Source organism: Canis aureus, chromosome 36 (assembly GCF_053574225.1).
Source record: "Canis aureus isolate CA01 chromosome 36, VMU_Caureus_v.1.0, whole genome shotgun sequence".
In the NCBI taxonomy this organism is placed as follows: domain Eukaryota; kingdom Metazoa; phylum Chordata; class Mammalia; order Carnivora; family Canidae; genus Canis; species Canis aureus.
The window spans coordinates 7519491-7542083 of record NC_135646.1 but is presented as its reverse complement, the minus strand read 5'-3'; the positions used below and the strand labels follow the sequence as shown (position 1 = coordinate 7542083).

The 22593-nt window shown below is 44.8% G+C and overlaps 1 protein-coding gene across 6 annotated transcripts in view; it reads left to right on the top strand.

Annotated features, from left to right (window-relative positions):
• The window catches only part of SMARCAL1 (SNF2 related chromatin remodeling annealing helicase 1), a 62470-nt gene that overhangs the window by 23669 nt on the left and 16208 nt on the right, over nucleotides 1-22593 (top strand). For all 6 annotated transcript variants that reach the window (XR_013373015.1, XR_013373014.1, XM_077885213.1 and 3 more), the window contains 5 exons: nucleotides 1329-1394; nucleotides 8018-8158; nucleotides 11795-12013; nucleotides 18056-18126; nucleotides 21402-21504. Coding sequence is in view for 4 of the 6 variants with exons in the window: in XM_077885213.1 (XP_077741339.1) it covers nucleotides 1329-1394; nucleotides 8018-8158; nucleotides 11795-12013; nucleotides 18056-18126; nucleotides 21402-21504 (600 nt within the window). In the remaining 2 variants the exon portion in view is untranslated. The remainder of the gene's footprint in view (nucleotides 1-1328; nucleotides 1395-8017; nucleotides 8159-11794; nucleotides 12014-18055; nucleotides 18127-21401; nucleotides 21505-22593) is intronic.

The following is a 22593-nucleotide window of genomic DNA, read 5'->3' as shown; positions in this document are numbered from 1 at the left end:
GAATTCACGTGTAAGCCATTCCTTGTGGTTATAATAATGGCACATTTTAGCCCATTGGTTGAAAGGATCCATTCCCTTCCGCATCCTCTGTTCTTCCTGCTGTTTCTCACTGTAAACCCTTTCCTTCCTGGCTGTCATGTGGGCTCATCGTCAGACAGGAGTAAGAGTGTTACACCCTGGGTTTCCAGGAGTAGATACTCTGACATTTGTGGGTTCATCTTGCACTGCCCTCCATTGTGCTTTTGAGGTCTGTTTTGGTTCATCATAGCTGAAATGGAACGGGAGGTTTCTTACAGATCACCTCTGGAGATAGAGCCGGGATCCCCTGGGATCTCCATCGTGGGGTGGCCGATACCACTGAGTGCTGAGTTAAGTGGCAGGACTGTTCGAAGGACTTTTTGTGTGTTCTAGCCCAGTAAGACTTAGAGCAACCTGACAAGTTAGGTAGTGGTGTTTTACCCATTCTATTTATGGAGAAACTAGCACTATAGAGCCGTGGGTGCTCAGGTATGTAGCAAGTAATTTGAATGTGTACCAAAATAGAAATTTCTGCCCCAGATACTAAGGTTATATTAGTTACTCATTTGCCTTTAGAAAATACGATATGGGTACCTGACTGGCTCAGTTGGTAGAGGATGTGACTCTTGATTTTGAGTTTGCACCCCATGTTGGGTGTAGAGATTACTTAAAAGTAATATCTTTGGGGCATCGGGTGGCACAGTCTTGTTTTCGGCTCAGGTCTTCTCTTAGGGTCGTAAGATCGAGCCCTGCATCGGGCTCCATACTCAGCATGGAATCTGCTTGAGTTTCTCTCTCCCTCCCCTTCTGCCCTTCCCCCCTTGCATACTCTTTCTTTCCCAAATAAATCTTAAAAAAAGATAAATTTTTTTTTAAAAAATGAGCAGAAAATAGGACATATTCTAGTTTATTTATGCATAGAATGCAGAGCTATAAATAAATCAAACTCCATGTTGTAAACCTGACAGTCGCTCTGGCGTCACGCTGCGCAGACGTGAGGCGCGTCTTGCTGACCAGCAAACCACCCCTCTGCAGTTCGTTCAGTGCCATCTGAGAGGGGAGCCGGGCAGAGAGTCCCTAATCCTGCTTAACAGTTAGAAAACTGTCCTGAAAAGATGACTCGCCCAGAATACAGTGGGGAAGCAGCACCAGAATCTGGGTCCTCACCAAGGCCCACAGCTGTCTCCTTGAACAAGAAACTGCTAAGGGAGGCGTCCTCAATGTGATGCCGTGCCAGGGTCAAGCTTCACATGGGCTCTGTCTCCATTCAGGATTTGGCCTTGTTCACCTGTGTGACTGTTTCTTTTCAGGATGAGTCTCACTTCCTCAAGAATATAAAGACTGCCCGCTGCCGCGCAGCCATGCCCCTCCTCAAGGTGAGTCCTGTGGAGAATAGGCTGGGAGCTTGAGCGCACTCAGCCTTGGGGTCCTGCTGTATCTTGCACAGGGTCCAGGCATTGACATCGGCCTTTGAAGGTAGGCCTCCAGTGCCAGGCTCATTTTTCTCTAACTTCTGCTAAGGAACTGATGCTTGAGGCAATCATTTCTGTCTCGCAAAGATGAAGGCCTATTGAATATTGAATGTCACAGGCTGGATGGGGACTGCTCTGTAGGTCCTCCTCAGGCTCCTGGACAAGGCAGAGGGGAGCCGCCAGCAGCATGCCCTCTGAACAGCTCAGGAGAAACCGCCTGTCTTCTCAGTCACTGGTCGGGGCAGAGCTCTCATGGTGCTAAGAACCATCCAGGCTTGGGACCAGGCCATCAGGTATCCGCAAGAAGCATTGGGAAAGCTGAGGTGTGCCTCCTAAGCTGATGCCCTTTCCCGTGGCCACCCTAAGCCTGTTTTGCTAACGAGAGGGTCAGCCATCCACACCCCTTACTCTGATGGTCTCAACTGAGGCCTGACCGCTCTGGTTGAGCCCTGGCTTCAGAGCAGGCAGCAATGTGGACATAGTGTAGCTTGGCCCACACTCCCAGCCCTCCTATCCCAGACGGTGGGAGGCCCCCAAATTTCCTTCCATTTTTCTATGGTGAGCTTTTTTTAATATTGGGGGAAACTAGTACTATTAGGAAGTAGCTTTTTCTCTTATAACCAGATAGAAATCTCCCACAGGGGAGAATCTACTTTGGTTTATGTAGACTGAGCAAACAAAAGTATATGTTTGTCTTGTGCTTTATTAAAGCAGCCTTTGTGTTGTGCCAGCACTTTCCAACTGCAGCGTTTGTTGCTTAAAAGGAAGCTTTAAATGTACTTAAACTAGGGAAAACAAATATGCTAAATGTTGGTGAAACTTATTAACACTTGAGAAATTTTTTTGTTTTAATTTTATTTATTTATGAAAGACACAGAGAGAGGCAGAGACACAGGCAGAGGGAGAAGCTGGCTCCATGCAGGGAGCCCGATGTGGGACTAGATCCCAGGACCCTGGGGTCACGCCGGGCCTAAGGCAGATGCTCAACCGGTGAGACACCCAGGCATCCTAACATTCGAAAATTAACTTAATTTTTCCAACTTCCTCATAAAGCACAACTGCCTGCTCATTTCAAGTTTTGTTTTGTCTTAAGAATAGCAAGTAACAGGATGTGTCTTCCAAAGCAGGATTATGCCCTGTGCTCCAAACTTAAAAATCCTGATCCTCTGCTCACATTACCTATAAATATTTATGGACACACTTAAATGTTTTTTCCCAGAGCAATGACCCTTCTTTTGGGAAGCTGCAATATATTTTCTTTTGAAACATGTTAACAGATCTTTTGTACTGCGGTTCTCGTATTACAGCCATACTGTAATGTCCTAATACTAGGACAAATTCCTACACAGAGTTACTGGGTCAAAATTTCACTTTTCAATGGTTGCTTCTGAAGGCCAGTGTGGCCAGGCATAACCGTCTTTATTCCCGCTTGACCCGAATCCCACAGTCCTTTCCACGAGACTCTAACTTGAAGGTTGTCAATCTCTTGCTTTAGAGCAGTGAGGTATGTGTTAGGATTAAATCTGTGCTCCTGATTGCTTAGAAGAAGCTGTGCAATAGATAGGCTCTATCATTGCAGGTACAGTAGGAACACTTCTTTTTAAAGAAGATGGGAAAAAAAGTTTTCTTTATTTATTTGAGAGCGAAAAAGAGAGCATGAGCAGGGGGAGGGGCAGAGGGAGAGGGAGAAGCACGCACCCACCGATGCAGGGCTCCATCCCAGGACCTGATCCCCAGGACCCGGGGATTATGACCTGAGCAGAAGGCAGACACTTAACTGAGGCCACACAGGCTCCCCAGTAGGAAAGCTTCTGAGCAACCATCTTGTTCATGCAGTTGTTGCCCAGCAAGGCAAGCTGGACTACATACTTGTTTCCAAAATATATGCTTCTGGGCCAGACCTTTTAAAACAGTATTTAAATCTTCTTTTTTTTTTTTTTTAAAGATTTTATTTATTTAATCATGAGAGACAGAGAGAGAGAGAGAGGCAGAGACACAGGCAAAGGGAGAAGCAGGCTCCATGCAGGGAGCCCAATGCGGGACTCAATCCCAGGTCTCCAGGATCACTTCCTGGGCTGAAGGCTGCGCTAAACCACTGAGCCACCAGGGTTGCCCTAAAGCAGTATTTCTATCTTTAGTATGGGGATATTTCAAATTGACACATTTAAGAGAAATATTTAAGCTGTTAACTAGTATAGATTACTTTGCGTTTGCTATAGAACTTGGATGAGTTAACACTTAAAGATAGGACCCACAAACATAGCCTGCTGTTTGTGGAAGGGTCTTGAAGTCCCTCTTATCTGTAATGTTGACTTCACAGGATTCTGGACTGGTGGTAAGTTTGGAGGTGGGGCTGAGGCATTATGCACTTTCATTATGACCTTTTATCCCTCTGCTGTATTTTCATCTAGATGAGAGTCTCTCAGTCTCAGCACTACTGACACTTTGGGCTGGGTCATTCTTTGCTGTGCAGAGCCGTCCTGTGTGTGCCGTAGGAGGTTTTGTGGCATCCCTGGCCTCTACACACTAATTGCCAGTTGATCCCACCAGTGGTGACAACCGAAATTACCTCCATTCGTTGCCAAACATGCCCTGGGAGGAGCAGATCACTCCTCTCCATCTCTGATCAGAACCACTGATCTAGATACTCCAAGAAGGTGAATCTAAGTATTTTCAGAACAAGAGGAAAATTGAAAGAACTAAAATATGCCTTTGAAAAGCCACGTAAGGGCCTAATTTAGTACCACTTGATTGTTCCTCTAACCAGTACATCTCCTAGAACTGTAGTCTCATAATTAATATCTCGAGACACGTTCGGCAAACGTGCATGATAGGTAATTAGGTTATATCCTACAGTCTGTGAGATAGCCACGTCAGATCGTTTCCCAGAAATGTGGGGAACATGAGCAGTGACAGCAGGCACACGCGGGGCGAGTGTGGCTTAGGTTGTAGAAAACTGGTGTCGTTATTCCCTAGGAAGTGTGACATCTTTCTTCCCCCACAGCACTATTGGTTTGAGTGACTAAGCAAGGTAGTTATATTTTTGATGTACACATGTGTTAAAGGAGGCAAGACAGAAAGCTAAAAGAACAAGATTCGAATCACCTTAATTCCCTTCAACAGAGAAAAACCACCGTTAACACGTCCGTTGTAGGGCAAAGTCATAATTTTTAATGACTCTAGATCCTTCTGGCATATGGGCGCATCCCATAATTTAACCCTTACTGTTGGACATCGTTTTGCTCTTAGAGATAATTCTGCAAGTGACCATCATCATGTACTTGTACCTTGTGTACTTTGACCTGTTAGGACAAATTCCTACACAGAGTTACTGGGTCAAAATTTCACTTTTCAGTGGTTGCTTCTGAAGGCCAGTGTGGCCAGGCATAACCGTCTTTATTCCCGCTTGACCCGAATCCCACAGTCCTTTCCATGAGACTCTAACTTAAAGGTTGTCAATCTCTTGCTTTAGAGCAGTGAGGTATGTGTTTGAGTTTGTCTTTGATTTACAGTGCTTTTTATTGTCAGACCAGTGTTCAATTATTTCTTTCTTTTTTTTTTTTTCAATTTTTTTTCAATTTTTTTTTTCAATTATTTCCTTAGAGGGAAAAAGCCCTCAGAATCCCACCATCCCTCCCTAATAAATAGCAATTTCTCTTTTTCTGTGAGTAGAGTCCTTTTACTTTTTTTTTTTTTTTTTTTAAGATTTTTATGTATTTATTCATGAGAGACACACAGAGAGAGGCAGAGACACAGGCAGAGGGAGAAGCAGGCTCCATGCAGGGAGTCTGATGTAGGACTCCATCCCAGGACCCCAGGTTCATGACCTGAGCCGAAGGCAGACGCTCAACCACTGAACCACCCAGGTGCCCCTCCTTTTACATTTCTGTGGATTGGTTAGATGAGGTGAGAGTAGTGGCCTAAAATATATGAGCTTTTTCTTTTTCCTTTCTCATTAAAGGAGTTTAAGTAGATGATATATTCAAAAGTGTGTATGGTGAAAAGTAACTCTCCCACCTCTGGGCCCCTGACTCCTTGATTTCTGTCCTCAAAGGTAGCCAGAGTTACCAGACTCTCAGGTTTACTTGTAAAATTTAGTCTGTGCTGAGGTAAGCATGGGCGCGTGTGTTTCTTTCCTCCCTCCCTAGAGTGTTGTACAACCACTGTTTTGCTCCTACCTTTTTTCTCATAATAGTATGTCTTAGAAATCATCCCACCTCATTTCAGATGACTCGGCCTCATTCTTACAAAGAGTATTGTATAAATCTATCATAATAGATTTGTTTCCTTTTGATGGATTTTTAGCCAGGCTTTGGCCATGACGTATGGTACTTCGGTCTTTGAAGGTGATCTGCCCCTGCAGTGTCTGTTCCTATGACAAAATTTCTCTCAGACATCACAAAGAAATTATTTTTTTACGTTGCTCCACTATGGGTTTCTTGGGTGCCATTCTCTTTCGTTAGCCGGAGGAGTTGACTCTGAAGTGTTCAGTTTAGTGTTGATGTACCTAGTTTTATTCATTTCTGTTTTTCTAAATTGGAGGCTCTCCGAGGTGGAGGGTGACCCATAAATCCTGTGCAGTTGGGCAGGATTAAAGGCTGCATGGGTGACAGTGTTGACAGGGAGCAGGCTAAATCATTCCAGAACAGATAGGACGCTCTTCTGCCTTCTTTTCAGAGCTGGCCTTTCTCTTCCTCCATAATGCTGCCTTTGCTTTTTAAACACCCACAAATGTCCATTTTCAACGGTGTCATCACTGCTTGTCTGGACAGTATTTGGGAGAATGGCCTCTGAATTAACTCCGTCCTGTAAATACCCAACCGAGAACCTGGGAGTTATTTTCCATCACCTGATCTGTGAGCTGTCTCTGCCCAGGCTCCATCCCAGGACAACAGCAGCAATGTGGGCAATAGGTTTGGGATGATAGGGCGATTTTCTCTTATTGATAAGACTTCTCATTTTCCCCATTTCATTGAAATGGTCTTGAGCCAAGGCAAGTGATGCTACAGACGTCATTCAAGAAGCTCATTGTTATTTTAATGAGTCTGCATTAAACCGTGCAGGAAATTAGGAGCCTGGGTAATTGAACTGTGGAAAATTATAGCTGGAGAAATTCATAGCTCTCCTGTCATAATGGAATTAGGTATTGGCAATCACTGAGAGGGCAAAAGTGCATCTTGAGAGTTGTATATATTGTATATTTACAAAGAATCATTTTTCTTCCCTGTGTTGTACCTTTATTTATTTATTTTCATGAGGCAGCTTATCCATTTGAAAACCTAATTTCCTCCCCTTGGTAATTTATTGCATGCCATTGCCTTATGCTCCCCTTGTTAACTCAAGGTTACAGTGGTTAACAAGGTGTTTCTAGACAACTGAGCTCCCTGGTAGGCTTCCTTCCCAGGGCCCAGGTGGATTTTTACCTCCAGGAATTTGGGGCCATTCCGTGGCCTAAAACAGTGGGGGTGTCTCCTTTATTCTCATCCTCTTTCCCACCTTAGTAAGACGTGGGATATTTCGGTCACATCTCCTCGGGTCAGCCTGGTGTCAGGCCTATGAGGAACCTGGAGTCCATCATTGGAATCCACCATTTATTTCTATCCTCCGCACTGCTGAGCAGGCTGCTGCAGACCTGGGCTGAATTTAGGGTAAATGGAAATAGGTCCTGCTTTTTAAAGTCCTTATTAACTGCAAAATGAGTGAAGTCAGGGAGCCCTGGGCTCAAAGCATTGTGCAGCTGAGTTAGTGACTGTCTTTTTTCCCTCCAAAGAAAATCGGGTAGAGGCTTGTGTGTGCTGGTGCCCCTGACTTTTTCTCGTGGCCATGAGAAGGGTTTGGTCCTCAGTGTCATTATCTGACCAGGGAGTTCAACTTGGATATCAGAGATCCCCTCTAGGAGAGGGTCAGAGCTGTTGCTCTCTCCCCCAGTCCCACTTCCTCTTCCAATGCTGAATTCTTTGAGTTAATTCTATCTTCCTAGGGACCCTGGTTAGCTGTATAGTTTCCAGCCTACAGTGAACATTTGCTGATTGCTTACCTTGTCGCAGGTACCATGCTACAGAAGGTAAAGATGAACACAGCTCTGGTCTCAAGACACTTGTAGTCTAGTAAGGGAGACGGAAAAGGTGGAATTCAGTATAATGTGCTAAGTCCTGATGTAGGGACATGTGACAAGGGCAGCCTAGGTGGTGGTGTCCAACTGTTTACATGAGTCACACCGTGAGGTTCTCAGAACATGCTCCTCTTCTCTGGCCACAGTACCTCTGCTTAGATTTCCCAGGTATGGGCCACACTGGGATCTGGAGTGAGACCAACCTGTAGTGTCTTTGGGAACTAGATCTCCCTGGGTTTCCAGAGGAGTAAACTGGAGAACTGCCAGCGGTCAGGGTGCCCAGGTAGTGACGGTGCTCTCAGGGGTACAACATTCCAGGGGGTGGGGCATCCAGCTCTGATCCCAGCAGGACATTTGGGATATTCCCTATGTGCTCGTCGTGTGCTCTCAGCACCTTTGGCTCTCTGTCTTCCAGGTTGCGAAGAGAGTGATCCTGCTGTCCGGCACACCAGCCATGTCCCGGCCCGCAGAGCTCTACACCCAGATCATCGGGGTCAGGCCAACTTTCTTCCCTCAGTTTCATGCTTTTGGACTTCGCTACTGTGATGCCAAGCGGGTATTTATTCTCTTCTCTCCTCCCCTCCTCCCCACCTGGCCCTCACCCTGATTTTGACCCTTAGATTTTTGTTGCTTCTCTTTGGCTATGGTATGATCAGAAGCACACTGCCCAGGGAGCCAGATCCAGATTTTCAGCCTGCTTTGCTGCTAGTTCTGACCTTCAAATGTCCTTGAGGATAAGGATAGTCCTTCCTAGTTTCTGTGCTTATGGTGATTCCAGGGTAGTGTTTCCCAGTGAGGGGACCATGGCTGATGCATATTTGCATAGAGCTCTGAGAAGGGCATGGAGGTAAGCTAGGGAGGTGAGCTAGGGGTGCAGCTGGGGAAAAGACAACAGAGGCCTCGAAACAGGTGGAGCGGAGTGTGATCTGGAGCTGGGTTCTCAACGGTCAGAATGTCCACTCGTGACAGTGAAATGTGCCTGCTCATTAGGCCTCTGACTTACAGGTTATCTGTGGACATACAGTGTCAATGGGGCAGGTGCCTCTGGGGCCACAGCCTGCACACCTTCAGTCTCCCAGAAACGGCAGAAGGAGCTTGTAAATGCAAGTGCCATTGCAGTCAAAACCTGGATTTCTAAAACTTCGATTTTTTTTTAACTGAAAGATTTATTTAATGACATGGGGAAATACAAGAGTGTTGGGAAAAAAGCAGGATGCAAAATTTTCCCCATCATTCATTCATTCCTTCTCTCTTTCTCCCCCTCTCTCTTCCTCTGTCCTTTCCCCCTCCTGTCTTTCATATATGACTGGAAGATAACATACACCAAGATGGGTTACTTTTCTAAGTGAGAAACTTGACATTTTCCTGATGTTTAAGTTATATCATTCACCAGTCCTCCTGGTGGGCCACTGAATCCATCAGTGTTCATCAGTCTGATCGAGCCAGCTGAGCATGGGGCACTGTCCTCCTCCAGAGAGGAGGCTCCTGAGCTGAGCCTCCATGATGTCCTCTCTCTTCTTGTCTGTGGTCGTGGCACCCGCCAGTAGGACACCACTCTTCTGTTTGCTGGTGTGCCAGGGTCTTGGTTGGCCACGGGGGACAGAAAGCGGGAGGCCCGGTTGGCGACCTTGCTGACCAGGATGGTTGGGAGGCAGGTTGGGCTGGCTGACATCTTCTTCCCACTCCCCCTAGTAGCTTAGCTCTCTCTGACCTGGACTCTGGAAGAAAAACTGCAGGAAAGAAAGATTTACCAATTTTTCTTTCTCATCTCTATCTTTGAAATTGCTGGGGCAATGAATTTATCTTTCAGCAGCAGGCCTTCGTCTGGCAAGGTCAGACTTCTAAAACTCCTAAACTCTGCTCCCACGGGGGCCCACGTGGCCCTGAATTAGAACACCAAACCCTGGCCCCTCTCTCAAGTGTCAATCACTTCTCCTTTTCCCCAGCTGTTCTGCTGTAACTTCGTAAACCTTGATGCCACAACCAGAGCTACGCCTGACTGCCTTCTTGCGGGTGGCACGCACCTGCTACAGAGGCTCCAGCCCGACTCTGAGACCTCATTAGTTCAGACCTTAAGGAGTCCTGTTTCGTGATCAAATGGCAAATATACTGAGCTACTATTTGCATCGAAGATGCTGACACTTCGGAGAAATGGCTGTTGCTTACTCATTACGCATGCCATCTTGAGGAAAAAGCCTTGCTATGCAAGTTTGTGATGTAAATAAGATTGTCTGCCTTAGTTTTTAAATACTTTTTTCAAAAAACTTTTCAAGTACTTTAAAAATATCCACTTAACGTTTAAACAAAGTACTTATAATGTAAATTGTAGTGCTTTGGAAAGTTAATTGCAAACCATTTTTAGCTGCTTATTGAGGCAAGAAATTTCTGTTATTAAATGTATTTAAAGCCATACACTTCCTTAACAAAATCTGCAGTGCACTTTCCCCATGGACCAATCCAGATTAGAATCTGCATGGTTGTCATGATCCCTCAAAACTCTTCATGAGTGATTTGTGCCTCTGTCCTATTTGCAAATGACCTACTTTCTGAGAAGGATCTTCTCTTCTTGGACTATCTGGGCTCATGGTGTAATGTTTAGCCAGTGATGGTAGGGGCTGAAGACAGAATTCGTCAGCTTTACCCCCAGGCTGCCCCTTCTTGTGCCCCCAGTCTCATCCACCATCTCCCCAGTCCTCATGCCATCCTTATTAGATTCGTCCTTTCTCTCCTTCTCAGTGTGCCCCCCACCCACTAACACCCGGGAAGACAAACGTAGACCATGCCTTCCTATCCTTTCACCTCGTCCAGGGCCTGCTCCTCGGTAAATTTTTTTTTTTTTTTTTTTAATTTTCAATATAAGTTTGTTGGATTGTTAATTTTCCACATTTTAAATCTTTGGTATCACAGATTTTAACCTACAAGCTTAAAAGCTGGCACAGGAGCATGATATCCAAATTAATTATGGTATCTGCTTGTTCCCAGCATGATTTTCATTTAATGCAGCCCATAGGGTAGGGGCTGCTTTTCTTTTCTTTCTTTCTTTCTTTCTTTTTTTTTAAACTGACCAGCTTCTTGCGTTGAGAGAAGCCACTGAAGAAAATGCCCCTTGCTGAGTTCATTTTCAACCCCATTGCATGAAGGCATTTGCCGAGAACTGCCAGTTGATTTCAGAGTATTTTTTTAAAGAAGAAGCCGTTTTTGATCATTTTACTTCTCTGCCTTTGACCATCTCTTCCTATTTCTGTATTTAGCAGAGGTTTATAGGACACCCGCCATGTCTTTACAATTAGAGACTAGGTCCACTGGCCCTTGAAAATGAACAAGCCTACCTTCTACCTGAGGTGGCTCATGATCCAGGGGAGGTTGAGGCAGGAAGGGAGACAAGCAGCTAGGAAACATAAGGCAGCAGACACCCTGGTTCCTGCATTTTCTGCGGGACTGTAGATGTCAGTTCTATTTCGAGTAAGTGTTAGTGAAGGGTACAGTTTTCATTTTGACATCTTCTCTAGTTGTGGGACCGGGAATAGATATTCTTGCTCATTGCCTCCCATGAACTACAAAGTGAAGAAACCATTTTTATGAAGGACCGCCTGGGTACCGTAAAACCTGCCTCTGGTCTCAGCCAGGCTGGCAAAAGCTTGTGCTTTGGGTTCCTCCCTTTAGTTCCACCAACTGCAGCAACGCTGCGTTCATCTCACTGCTCTCGGCTGTGCCGGGATAGCCTGTTTTAAATGAACAGCAGCCTCTTAAATCTCAATGCATCTCCTCAAGCAGAGATATTACTGAACACGGGACTTGTTACAATGTGCAGTGGACTCTAGGATAAGCCCCAGGGAAGATGTGATTTCATTGTTTAGAATACAGGAATAGTCTGACAAGCTGAGTGTCTTGTTTGTTTTTAAATGTAATGGACACCAGCCCTCTCAGCATCTTGCATTTGCTGCTCGGAAGTTTGGCATGTAGAATGCCGAGATAGTGGTTTTTAGTTGCTTTATTCCTGACTTTCTTTTTCTCTTTTCCTTCCTTGTTCCCATCTCTATCCTATGAGGTTTTATTCATCCTTTAGAGCCACTTGAAGTTCTCTGAGCAAAGCCACGGGAAGAGAAAGTTGTGAGCAGGTTGAGGTCCCACCCTGGTTAACGTGAACCTGGGAGAACCTAACGGGCACTGTGGCCTGGTTCTCTCTCCACAGCAGCCCTGGGGATGGGACTATTCGGGCTCCTCCAACCTGGGCGAGCTGAAGCTCCTGCTGGAGGAAGCGGTCATGCTGCGACGCCTCAAGTGTGATGTCCTCGCTCAGCTCCCACCCAAGCAGCGCAAGATGGTCATCATTGCCCCCGGCCGGATCAGCACCAGGGCCAGAGCCGCCCTGGACGCCGTGGCCAAGGAAATGACCACCATGGACAAAACTGTGAGTCTGGGGCTTGAGATGGGGATTGGGAATTTGAGCTGTTCCTTCTCGGGAGTGGGCCTGCAGGGGTTACCCAGGGTTCTCTGAGCTTGCCGGGCTATGACCTCTTCCCACACTCCTGGGCAAGGATGCTGAGCCCATGCCATTTCTCAGCCTACCTTGTCTGCTTCCAAAATCTCTTACTAATTTGTGGTTTTATACACATGTAGATCAGATCACTGTTGACAGTTGGTCGTAAAAAATAAACCCCATGGCAACTGCAGAATGGTGATGTATGTTCTGAATCCCTCAAAGAGAGTTGGAATTTATATTTATTTAGTATATTTTGAGAATGTCTAGTAACAGTCTAGTAACAGAAGCTAGTTCTAGGTGTATTTGATGCGTATGTTAACCCTCTTTTAGTCAAAATAACAAATTGACATACAACAAAAGTAGCATTTTCAAATTCTCTTAACCCTTAATTCTTATTAACAGTTACTTACAGTTGGCAAGAAGTTGGCATCCCCATTTTACAGAAAGGGAAACTAAGGCCCGCAGAGAATGTGATTTACTTAGTCTTACAGCGGCTCCATGGCAGACCTGAGGCTGTAACCAAGCCTGTTACCCCTATATTTTAAGGTTTTTCCACTATGTTGGTTTTATCTTTTCAAAACACTTTCCTATCTGTCTTTAGTGTCACACTGTGCTAAGTGCTGTAAAATAATTTACACCAGCTCCACTTCTGTCCTTTTGGGATAAAACCCTGCAGTTTTCATTGCCAAGAAAATAACAGTCGTTGACATTTTTTGACATTATCATAAAGTATTATCTGGGCTTGTTATTACCCTGCATAAAGAAACTTAGATCAAGATGAGATCCCAGCCTTCTGGGAGAGCACAAAATAAATAAGAATGACAAGAGACAGATGCATGGAGTTTTTTTGTGTTATTTTACCACATTAAGAGTAAGACCAGTGGGGTAACTCTTAAGACACAAGAGTATAGTATGTTGTTGAGCTGTATTTAATTTCTGCTGTACATGTATGTAATAATCTGGGTAGTCTGGAGGAAATGAGCAGCCATAATCTTTTTGCTCTGGATTTTCCAACAAAGTTCTCTAACATCGAAGTGGATATACATACAGACCAATGGTCCTCCACCTGTATTTCAGCAGAACATGAGCAGAAGCAGATGCTCTGTTACTAAAATCACTGTCAGTTGGCTTTTTCCGATTTCTAGAGAAAAAATTCAGTGAATGGAAATTCTCCCCCCCCTTTTTTTAAGATTTATTTATTATTTATTTATTTACTTATTAGAGAAGGGGAGCATGCTGGGGGCAGGCACAGAGGGAGAAGTAGAATGAGAATTGGAAGCAGACTCACTGAGTGCAGAGCCCATCATGGAGCTTGATCTCACAAGACCTGAGCCAAAATCAAGAGTCAACTGCTCAACAGACTGAGCCAGCCAGGCACCCCTGAGTGGAAATTCTCTTTCTCAGTTTTAAGCTTTTTCTTATAATTCTCTTAAATCTTTAATGTTTACTAACTGCTGCCCACGAGTGAATTCTGCCATCAAGAACACCAATGAACAAGTATGGCAAATATATTAATGGGAAAATTCAGATGTAGGATGTTTTTAGGTGCAAAGATCTGAGTGTTTATGTTCTGCGTTTTAGTTCCTCGTGCGTGTGGTGGAAGTAAGCCTATCGGTATTTTGTGGAATTCTCCCGGAGAACCTCTTCACCTGTACCTGGTCCCCCTCCCAAACCAGACAGAGAACAGCCCATGTAGACAACAGAAAAAGTGGTCAGTGGGCATTTGAATCGAGGAGGGACAGCGCATTGAGTGGCCAAGGGGCAACTGTAAATTGTGCAATATGGCTAAGGAGAAAAAGAAGTATGGGAATTTTTAACTTAGTGCAGCAAGATTTAATAACATTTGAGAATTTTTTTGCCAGGTTATGTAGTCCCTCGCCTTACTTTAGGGGGCTCTTTCTAAAGATGATTTCAGATACAGCTTGGAGTTTTGATTTCTGAGTTCACAGGCAATAATGTGAAATTTAGTAGGCTAAACTATGGAAATCAGGAATGTTGGGTATTTTTATAACTTGCAGTAGCTGTGTAAATCCCTTAAGTTCTTTGGGATGTTTTGATATCTTCTTACCTAAAAAGGGGAGTCATGACTTGCCTCATATGCCTGGTGCTGGAAATGTACCTAAGGGCTGTGTCAGTTGCTCTGAGTCCATCCTGTTGGGTGATTGGTCTCCCTACTTCTTCACCCCAGAGTCTTAACACTGTTGTGCAGATTATGCAAAACCTAGGCTGCAGTGTAATTCAAGAATCCAGCAGAGAAGGAACCTAGAGCTCTTCTCAGGTCCAGTGCTTGGGAGTTGCTTTGTTTCCTTGGCATCTTAGAAAAATAGGAGTTTGTCCCTAAAAGAGAGAAATTGAGTTGGTACAGATGACCTGCAGTAAGACGCTGAGGCCAGATACTAGATTCTTTCCCATAACAAGATAAATCCTTGATAAATTGGTTCCCTTTTCTGTTCTTTAACGTAAATTCATTTTTATGATGGAACATTCAAGAAGAAAATGAACTTAGGAGGTTGGCCCTTTAGACTGCCAGAAGCTTTCTTACTCCAAAGCCACTTATGTGGTACATCTGGCAACTGTGGATCTGATCCAAGGCAATACCCTCCCTTAATTCAGGAAGGGGAGCCAGTGTCAGCCGGGAGTGGGACCAGGTGGCCATTGACATCTCTTCCAAATCCTGAGTTGAAAAAGTTAAAATGGGGGATTGTGGTTTTATGGTCTTAGGCAAGTAAGGATGGCCTGTGAGTCTAAGAATGTCGCCCCTCCCACTTTTAAGTTACTTGTAACACGAAGTTTCCCTGCATGCTGTGCATTATGGTGGTTCCAGCAAAGCACTGCCAACCTGTCAAGAAGTGATTCTTTGCTCCCTCACGTCTTCCCCTGTGGGAGAAGCCATTTTTTAAAAAGCTTTAAATCACAGAAGCCAAGGCGAAGCAGCCCATTTATAAAATATAATGTACAAGGAAAGCTTTTTCTTATTTTCAGCTGAAATAATAGATATCTCTTCACAGGCTAAGAAAAGCTGACTCTAATCCTCTTTTGTCTATAGTAATTTTTTGATCAGCAAGACCAGGAGCAGAAAAATGGAACAAGTCCGTGCAGACTTCCTGGTGACAGTATCAGTTCACCCTTCTGCCGTTTGACAATACATTCCAATTCCAACATTAAAAAAAATAATAAATTCAAAACCCCAGTGGATCTAATTTAGTAAAAGTCCGGGAACAAAGAATGCAGGTTATTTAAAATTTCCTGGCCCATGACTGGCAAAAGAAGGAAGATCATTAATGGACTAGTATTGTGTCTACTCCGTTTTGGAGAGGTTTGGGCTTTTCTTAAGATCAAACTCTTGATCTCTCTTGCATTAAAAATACTGTAGAAAAGTTCTTAAAAGTAACATCGATTTAGTGTTTCTTATTACTATGCTGTAAAGAAGAACTACCCATCTTTTATATCATAAAATTTTGGCATATATCATTTGAGTCATTTTTCTGTAAAATGTACGTGTATTTTGCTTGAAAATATTTATGTATACATACATATATATATATATATGTAATTTACATATATAAGTAACATTTTTAAAAGCTGAATGGGTACCCTGTAAACATCTATCAGGTAGGGAAGAAAACAGTTTACAAAACCACATCATGAACATTTTTCTGTGCTGTTAAGTGTTGTTTTATTTTTTTTTTAAGATTTTATTTATTTATTCATGAGAGACACACAGAGAGAAAGACGCAGAGACACAGGCAGAGGAAGAAGCAGGCTCCATGCAGGGAGCCCGACGTGGGACTCGATCCCAGGCCTCCAGGATCACACCCCGGGCCGAAGGCAGCACTAAACGCTGAGCCACCCGGGCTGCCCTTAAGTGTTGTTGTTTTATTTATTTATTTTTAAATTATTTATTATTTATGATAGTCACACACACACAGAGAGAGAGAGAGAGGCAGAGACATAGAGGGAGAAGCAGGCTCCATGCACCAGGAGCCCGACGTGGGATTTGATCCCGGGTCTCCAGGATCGCGCCCTGGGCCAAAGGCAGGCGCCAAACCGCTGCGCCACCCAGAGATCCCTTAAGTGTTGTTTTAAAGCACTGTATGTGTTATTTTCCCAAGGCCGTATTACAATTTTGCATCATTTTGAGTTGGAGGTTTGGGTTATTTCAGCTCAGTCTTCTAAGTAACGACACTGAGAAAGCAGTTTACGTAGGGCTTTGGTAGATGTGAAGGAGTGAGTCGTTGGGACATGGGGATGGATAGGCGCCCTTGGCAGGCTTTGGGGCACATGGGTGGTCATCCCTGCAGGTGCCCAGTGGACCAACCCCCAAAACCAAGTGTGATAAAAATGTTTGCTCCCCACACCTCATCAGCTCCTGGTGGCCAGTCTCAAACAGGCAAGGTTTCTCAGAGTGCTCCCTGCCACATGTCCATGTTCTGTCCTCCCCTCTCTGCTTAGCAGGTGTGGAGTGAGTGAGTGGGAATGGAAGGAAGGACCTGACAGGAGCAGTGGGGGTCTCCAAAGGGTACGGGAGTCAGCGTGAAGCCAGGACAACTAGGGTGCCGTCTGCTTGAGGCAGGCCCACAGCAGGTGAGGTGGTCAGCGCCTGGAAGTCCGGCTCTGTCCCTTTGGCGTATCCTGCCAGGGTCTACATTATGTTAGAGGGCCTGGCCTGCCGCAAGGGACCCTTTGAGGGGATGTGAATGGACCTCAGGACGCCTGTGAGCTCTTTGTCCAGAAGCGAAAGGTGTGTGTCCAGAGCTTCATCAGAGTCTACACTGGGTCTATAGCTGAGAAGGTTGAAGACACACCATCTTGGAGTCGCATCTCCAACAAGAGTTCTCAGGAAGTTGGTTCAGTTGGACCTGTGTCACAAGGCAGAAGGGACGGTGGCCAACACTGCCACAATAGTGACATGGCTCCACTCCCCTGTCAGTGCCCAACCCCCCCATCCCCAGGTTATCGTCCTTCTTTCTCATCAAGCCCTAGAGGAAAGATACTGATAAGGGGCAGGAAGCTGTTTTGACCAGGCAGCTTGTCCCACCGTCTGTGGTGTCGATTGTTTGAGGTACAGCCTGTCTGGCCGCTTTCCTGAGTTACTAACAAGTCAGGGCCATGGATGTTATTATTGTGGGGTCACTTCTTTGTTACCTGAAGAAGCTATTGTGTCGGTCACTGGCCTCACGGGGCCTGCGCACAAAAAATCTAGGAGCATCTGTAATCCATTCTGGCCAGTGGAAGGAGAGGGCCACCCCAGAGTGATGGTAAGAGTGTCATCTCTGGGGACCCAGAGTGATGGTAAATGTTATCTCATAATATGATGAAACTCTATTGTGCCTCTCCTGTGCTAAAATTCTCGATTAATATTTATTTAGATGCCAACTATAAAGAAAACATGGTTTCTTCTCCTGGGAGGTCGGTGACCTTATGTGGGAGTGAGGCCAAAAAACACGTGAATGGCCGTTTTGAGATGATACTAGAATAGACTAGTTGGGGTCAGTTGGAATTGATTCAGTAAGTCTTGGACCAGAGTAAGCTTGGTCATCTGGGTATGGACACAATGTGGCAGAGGAAAAGGGGAAGGCAAAAAGGAACAACTTGTGAGCAGACTGTAGGACGTGGTTCACACAGCTTCCCAAGGGGGGGCGGTGCATTTCAGCTGATCATGTGAGCCTGTGTGGATGGGGGAACCCTGCCTGACACGTTTCCCGGGGGCTCTCATGTTCCTGGTCTCACTGGCTGTTCACAGCAGTTCCTGGGAGGTGATAGGGTACCTACCATCCCACGTGTCCGATGACAAACTATGGAATCCCTACAGTTCCCACAGCTTGGCCAAACTGAGTGGATGAGTCAGGGTCTCCCAGCTCTGAAAACGGGTGTTAGGATTTGTCAAGCTCAGAGCGGTGGTAATTATGTCAGCTTATCCCAGGGTTCACAGAGTGGGAGACTTTAAACCCCAGACTTCTCTTTCCACAGAAACAGCAGCAGAAAGAAGCTCTCCTTCTCTTCTTCAACAGAACAGCTGAAGCTAAAATCCCATCTGTCATGTAAGTGGCCACCAAGTGTCGACTTCTCTCTCCCACTCTGTCTCTCTCTCATCTTTAAAAAGAAGCACCTATTACCTTAATCCACCAGAATAGTTTCAGTGCTCCTCAAGAAATGATCAGAGACTAGAATTACAGCTGCCTTCAGTACAGAGTTCAGGGCAGCGTAGCCTCATCACCCATGGGGCATAAGCAGGCCGGTCACTGGAGCTCTGCTAGCCTGAGTGTGCGGTCCTCGAGAGATCCTGTCTTAACCAAGTAAGCTGGCACTGCTGCCACTTACGAGGAGGGTACTTTTCCCCTTAGTAGGAAACCTTTGGTCACTTGCCTGTAGACACAAGGTCGGGGTTTCACAGAAGACCAGGAAGGCTGCCCTATGGGGATTCTCTGGTATTTTCCAAAGACGTGAAGTCTCAGCCATTATTCACCTACATAAAAAGGCAACTGTCAAAGTTTGTTCAAAAGATATGGGCAAGTGGCCATTGTCACACTTAGTTTTCCTTCCGTCTTATAAACTAAGGCTGAAGTCAATTCCTATTCTTAAATGTATTCAGTGGCTTGAAAAATTGTCTGCCTTTCTTAAAGAAAGGAAAAACCCACTCATGTTCAAATATTCACTGTGGTAGAAACTTGAGGCAATTCTCATGACGTGCATTTGCCTGATTTTTTATTGTTTAACATTCATGTGAGACTCTGGCAGGATAATGGTCCAAGTGATTTAATTACAATGAAAATGAATTTAGCGTGGGTTGAGCGGTGCCAGCTTGGCTGTGAGGACCAAGATCTGTGGATAAATTGAGATATACACAGCCTACCCCACCCTCTCACTCAGCCTCCAGACCCCCCAGTCTCTCCGGCCTCTCCCTCTGTACCCCGAAATGAGGTAAGAGAGTGAATTCCCCACATTCTTCCAATCTAAGATTTCCCCTACTCACCCCAGGAAGACTGCTGAATGTTGGCCAGCTCTCCTCACCCTCGGGGCACTGCCCTTTTCATTTATGAGACTGTTAGGAGACTAATGAACTCCAGATGTGGTTTTACAACCTGGAAACTTACCTCTCAGAAACTCCTCAGAATTGCCCCCACAAGCCCATTTCTCACAAGCTGCTGAGTAACAGATGGCAAGGGTGTGATCCTTTTCCCTCACTCTTCTCCGCTCATAACCTACAAAATTCAGGGTCTATGGAGTGCTGGGCCCAGAACCATCCATTTGCTTAGAAATGTTAAATGTGGCCATTCCACCACCTCATAAACAGACTTTGGTACTGCCTCGTTTTAGATAGGGGAGCTTGAACAACAGAAGTTTATTTCTTACGCTTCTAGAAGCTCAGAAGTCCCAAGATCAAGGCACCAGCAGATGTAGCGTCTGGTGAGGGCCCACTTCCTGGCTTGCAGACGCCATCTTCTCCGTGTCCTCCCGTGACAGAAGGGGCGAGGGTGCTCTTTGTGGGGATCGGGGGTGGGGGGGTCCTCTGATAAGGATGTTGATTTCGTTCATGAGGACTCTGCCTGTGTGACCTTATCACTTCCCAAAGTCTCATCTCATGATAACCTCACCTCGGGGGTTATTATTTCAACCATATTTGGCGGGGGAGGGGTGCCTGCATACTTCTTCAAGATTCCGTGATAAATTTATAGTGCTTTCTAATTTCCAACCAGTTTTGACATCTGCTAACTCATTTCACACTTACAGCCTCTTTGTAAGATCAGTCAAGTAAGTCAAATTGGCCTCATTTTTAAAATGCAGTAATGGGGTAAATCTCATGTGTATCTCTGGGTCTCAGAGTCACACAACTAGTAAGTGGAAATTAGATTATAAATCTTGAAACCCAAATTTCCTCTGCTAATTGTTTTTCTTCCCTTTTTTGCTGCTGTTTGTTTGTTTTAATTTTAATGGGCATCTTTTGATATAAAAGCCAGTGGTATTGTGGTAGACAGATTATTTCCAGCCTGGTAATGTAGGGACTTGGAAAGGATAGAAATAAAAAAAAACACATCTGAGATGTAGAGGGAAGAGAGGAATTAGGAAAACCAGGACCCACAGTTGTTAATGAGCTGTCCAACTTGATTTTATGGCCTCGTGACTTTCTGATGCTGTAGCAATAAACTTTCTTGCTTATATCATGGCAAATTTTATGTCTCTCAAACTAATTAAAGTAGATTCTATTAGTACCAGCTATTCACAAATTGAACTCAAATCCATTCCCTGGTTGGCCATAGTGGTGCTTGAAAATAATTCTGAGATGCTTAGAGGCCAGGTCACCACCTGCCTGACAGGACACCTTTGAGATTTGTCCTTCTCCAAGGAGGGCAGTGTCTCTCTGGTGCCCAGACACCCCCATGGGTGAGGGTGGCCTCAGGCAGAGTAAGTCCTTTTTGTCAAATGCAGTGAATATATATATATCCTGGACCTACTGTTTGTGTCTAGGGAGACTCACCTTCCCGTTGCACTTGTGGGAACAGTGACCTGTCCTGGGCTTGTGAACCCTCTGCAGGGCATAAATCTCCGGGAAGCCACAGAGGCTGCTGCTTGGGTGATACCCTCTACCTCCAACAGCTCCCGGGGTAGCTGCCAGCCTTCTGGGCCACGGCTAACGGTGGGGGTGGGAAGTCAAGAAAAAACAGTGATGGAGGAGAAAAGTAAATCAAGGGGAGAATAAAGAGCAAGCAAATAAGGTTCTTCACTCTATCTTCCCTTGCCTCAGAAAAAAAAATTCCCTTACTACTGACATAACCGTGGGTCCTTGCTGTCTACTGTGTGAGGGACCTGGGGAGCGTTCCCCGACTGTCTCTTCAGTACTATTACTTAATGTTTCAGTAATACACTTCCAGAAATTTGATTACTGTCAGGAATCTCCTAATCCCCTGCCTAGGCATTTTCAGATCTTAGACGGCCTTTCGGTTTGTATTGAAAACACATTACAGCAGAAATGAAAACTGTTAATTATCTTCTGTGATCCCCGAGAGTAAGAAAGTCTCAGTAACATATCAGAGACACATAAAACGTAACGATACTTTGATTTATTTGCTTATGGGAGATGACTTAAAAAATGGAAGAACTCTTCTTGGAGGCGGCACCAGGTGGCTTCCCCGCAGCCCTAATTTTGCTCCTTCTATTCAGGTGACCTAGCCTGAGGGGTAGGCCAGAGGTCAGCTTTCAGAGAAAGGGAGGGAAATTAGGGGGGGAGGCTGCCTCAAAGGAGTCTTCTAAAGATGCAATGAAGTCCTTTCAACTGGATAAGCAGATGTTTAATTTATTGTGCTGTTGTCAAATGCAGTGAATATATCCTGGACCTCCTGGAAAGTGGAAGAGAGAAGTTTCTGGTGTTCGCTCACCATAAGGTAGTCCTGAGTGCAGTTACAAGAGAGCTTGAGAAAAAGGTAAGCTCCCTTCGAAATTCAACATAGAATGCTTCTGTAGTTTGTGTGGCGGCTGCTGAGTTGTTCTGAGCAGGTTGAGGACAGATCTGAACCAAAGAAGTGAGACGATGTTTCCAGACTTTCCGAAGAAGCTGTCTTGCTTGTTAAAAGCACAGTGGAGTCCAAATACTTCCCAGCAGTGTCCTTTAACTTCTTCCCTGGTCCCTATAGATAACCCCGGAGCCTCGCTTTAACAACATCTCCCAGTGGATCTTTCCTGACTCTAAGTAAATAATTACAAGATGGTCAAGAGAGGAAGTAGCAGAAATTCTCTTGTGTGGAAACAAGTATTTATATGGATATCTCCTCTCTTCCTTTGTTTTTCCTTATTACCGTCAAAGTGGCTTTAATAATCATACCTGGCAGTGTGTAGACTTCAGTACGGAGTTTTATGGCCATTATTACTATTATTATTATTATTATTATTATTATTATTATTATTATTATTAGAAAAATACCTAGAAAGATTTCCAAGGATGTTCATTAAAACTAAACACATCAAATAAGAAACAAAACTTGTGAAGTTGTAACACGTCACGTGGAAATGCTGCCCAATCATCACTAGCTTGTAGAATTAGAAAAGTGAAACACATATTTTCATCTCCCTTTTCATTTTTGGTTAAAGTTGGACCATAAATTGCTTTTTGACTTTCTTCATCTTTTATTACATTTTATGTAATGATTCTCTCTTTTTTTTTTTTTAAGAGAGAGAGAGTGCGTGTGAGCAGTGGGGGAGGGGCAGAGGGAGAGAGAGAAATAGAATCTGAGCACGGAGCCTGAGACAGGGCTCGATCCCATTACTCTGAGGTCATGGCTCAAGCCAAAATCAAGAACTGGTCACTCCACCAACTGAGCCACCCAGGCACCCCTGTCACATTTCAAACATAGAGATGAGGACAGAGAAACATACAGCAGGCACCTTATTTTAATTTTTATATAAAATAAATTAAATATTTTGCTGTATTTATTTCAAAGTGTATATTTTAAGTAATACCATAGTTAGACCCCTCAGCAGCCCTTGAATTCATTCTCTGTCCTCCTCCCCGGATG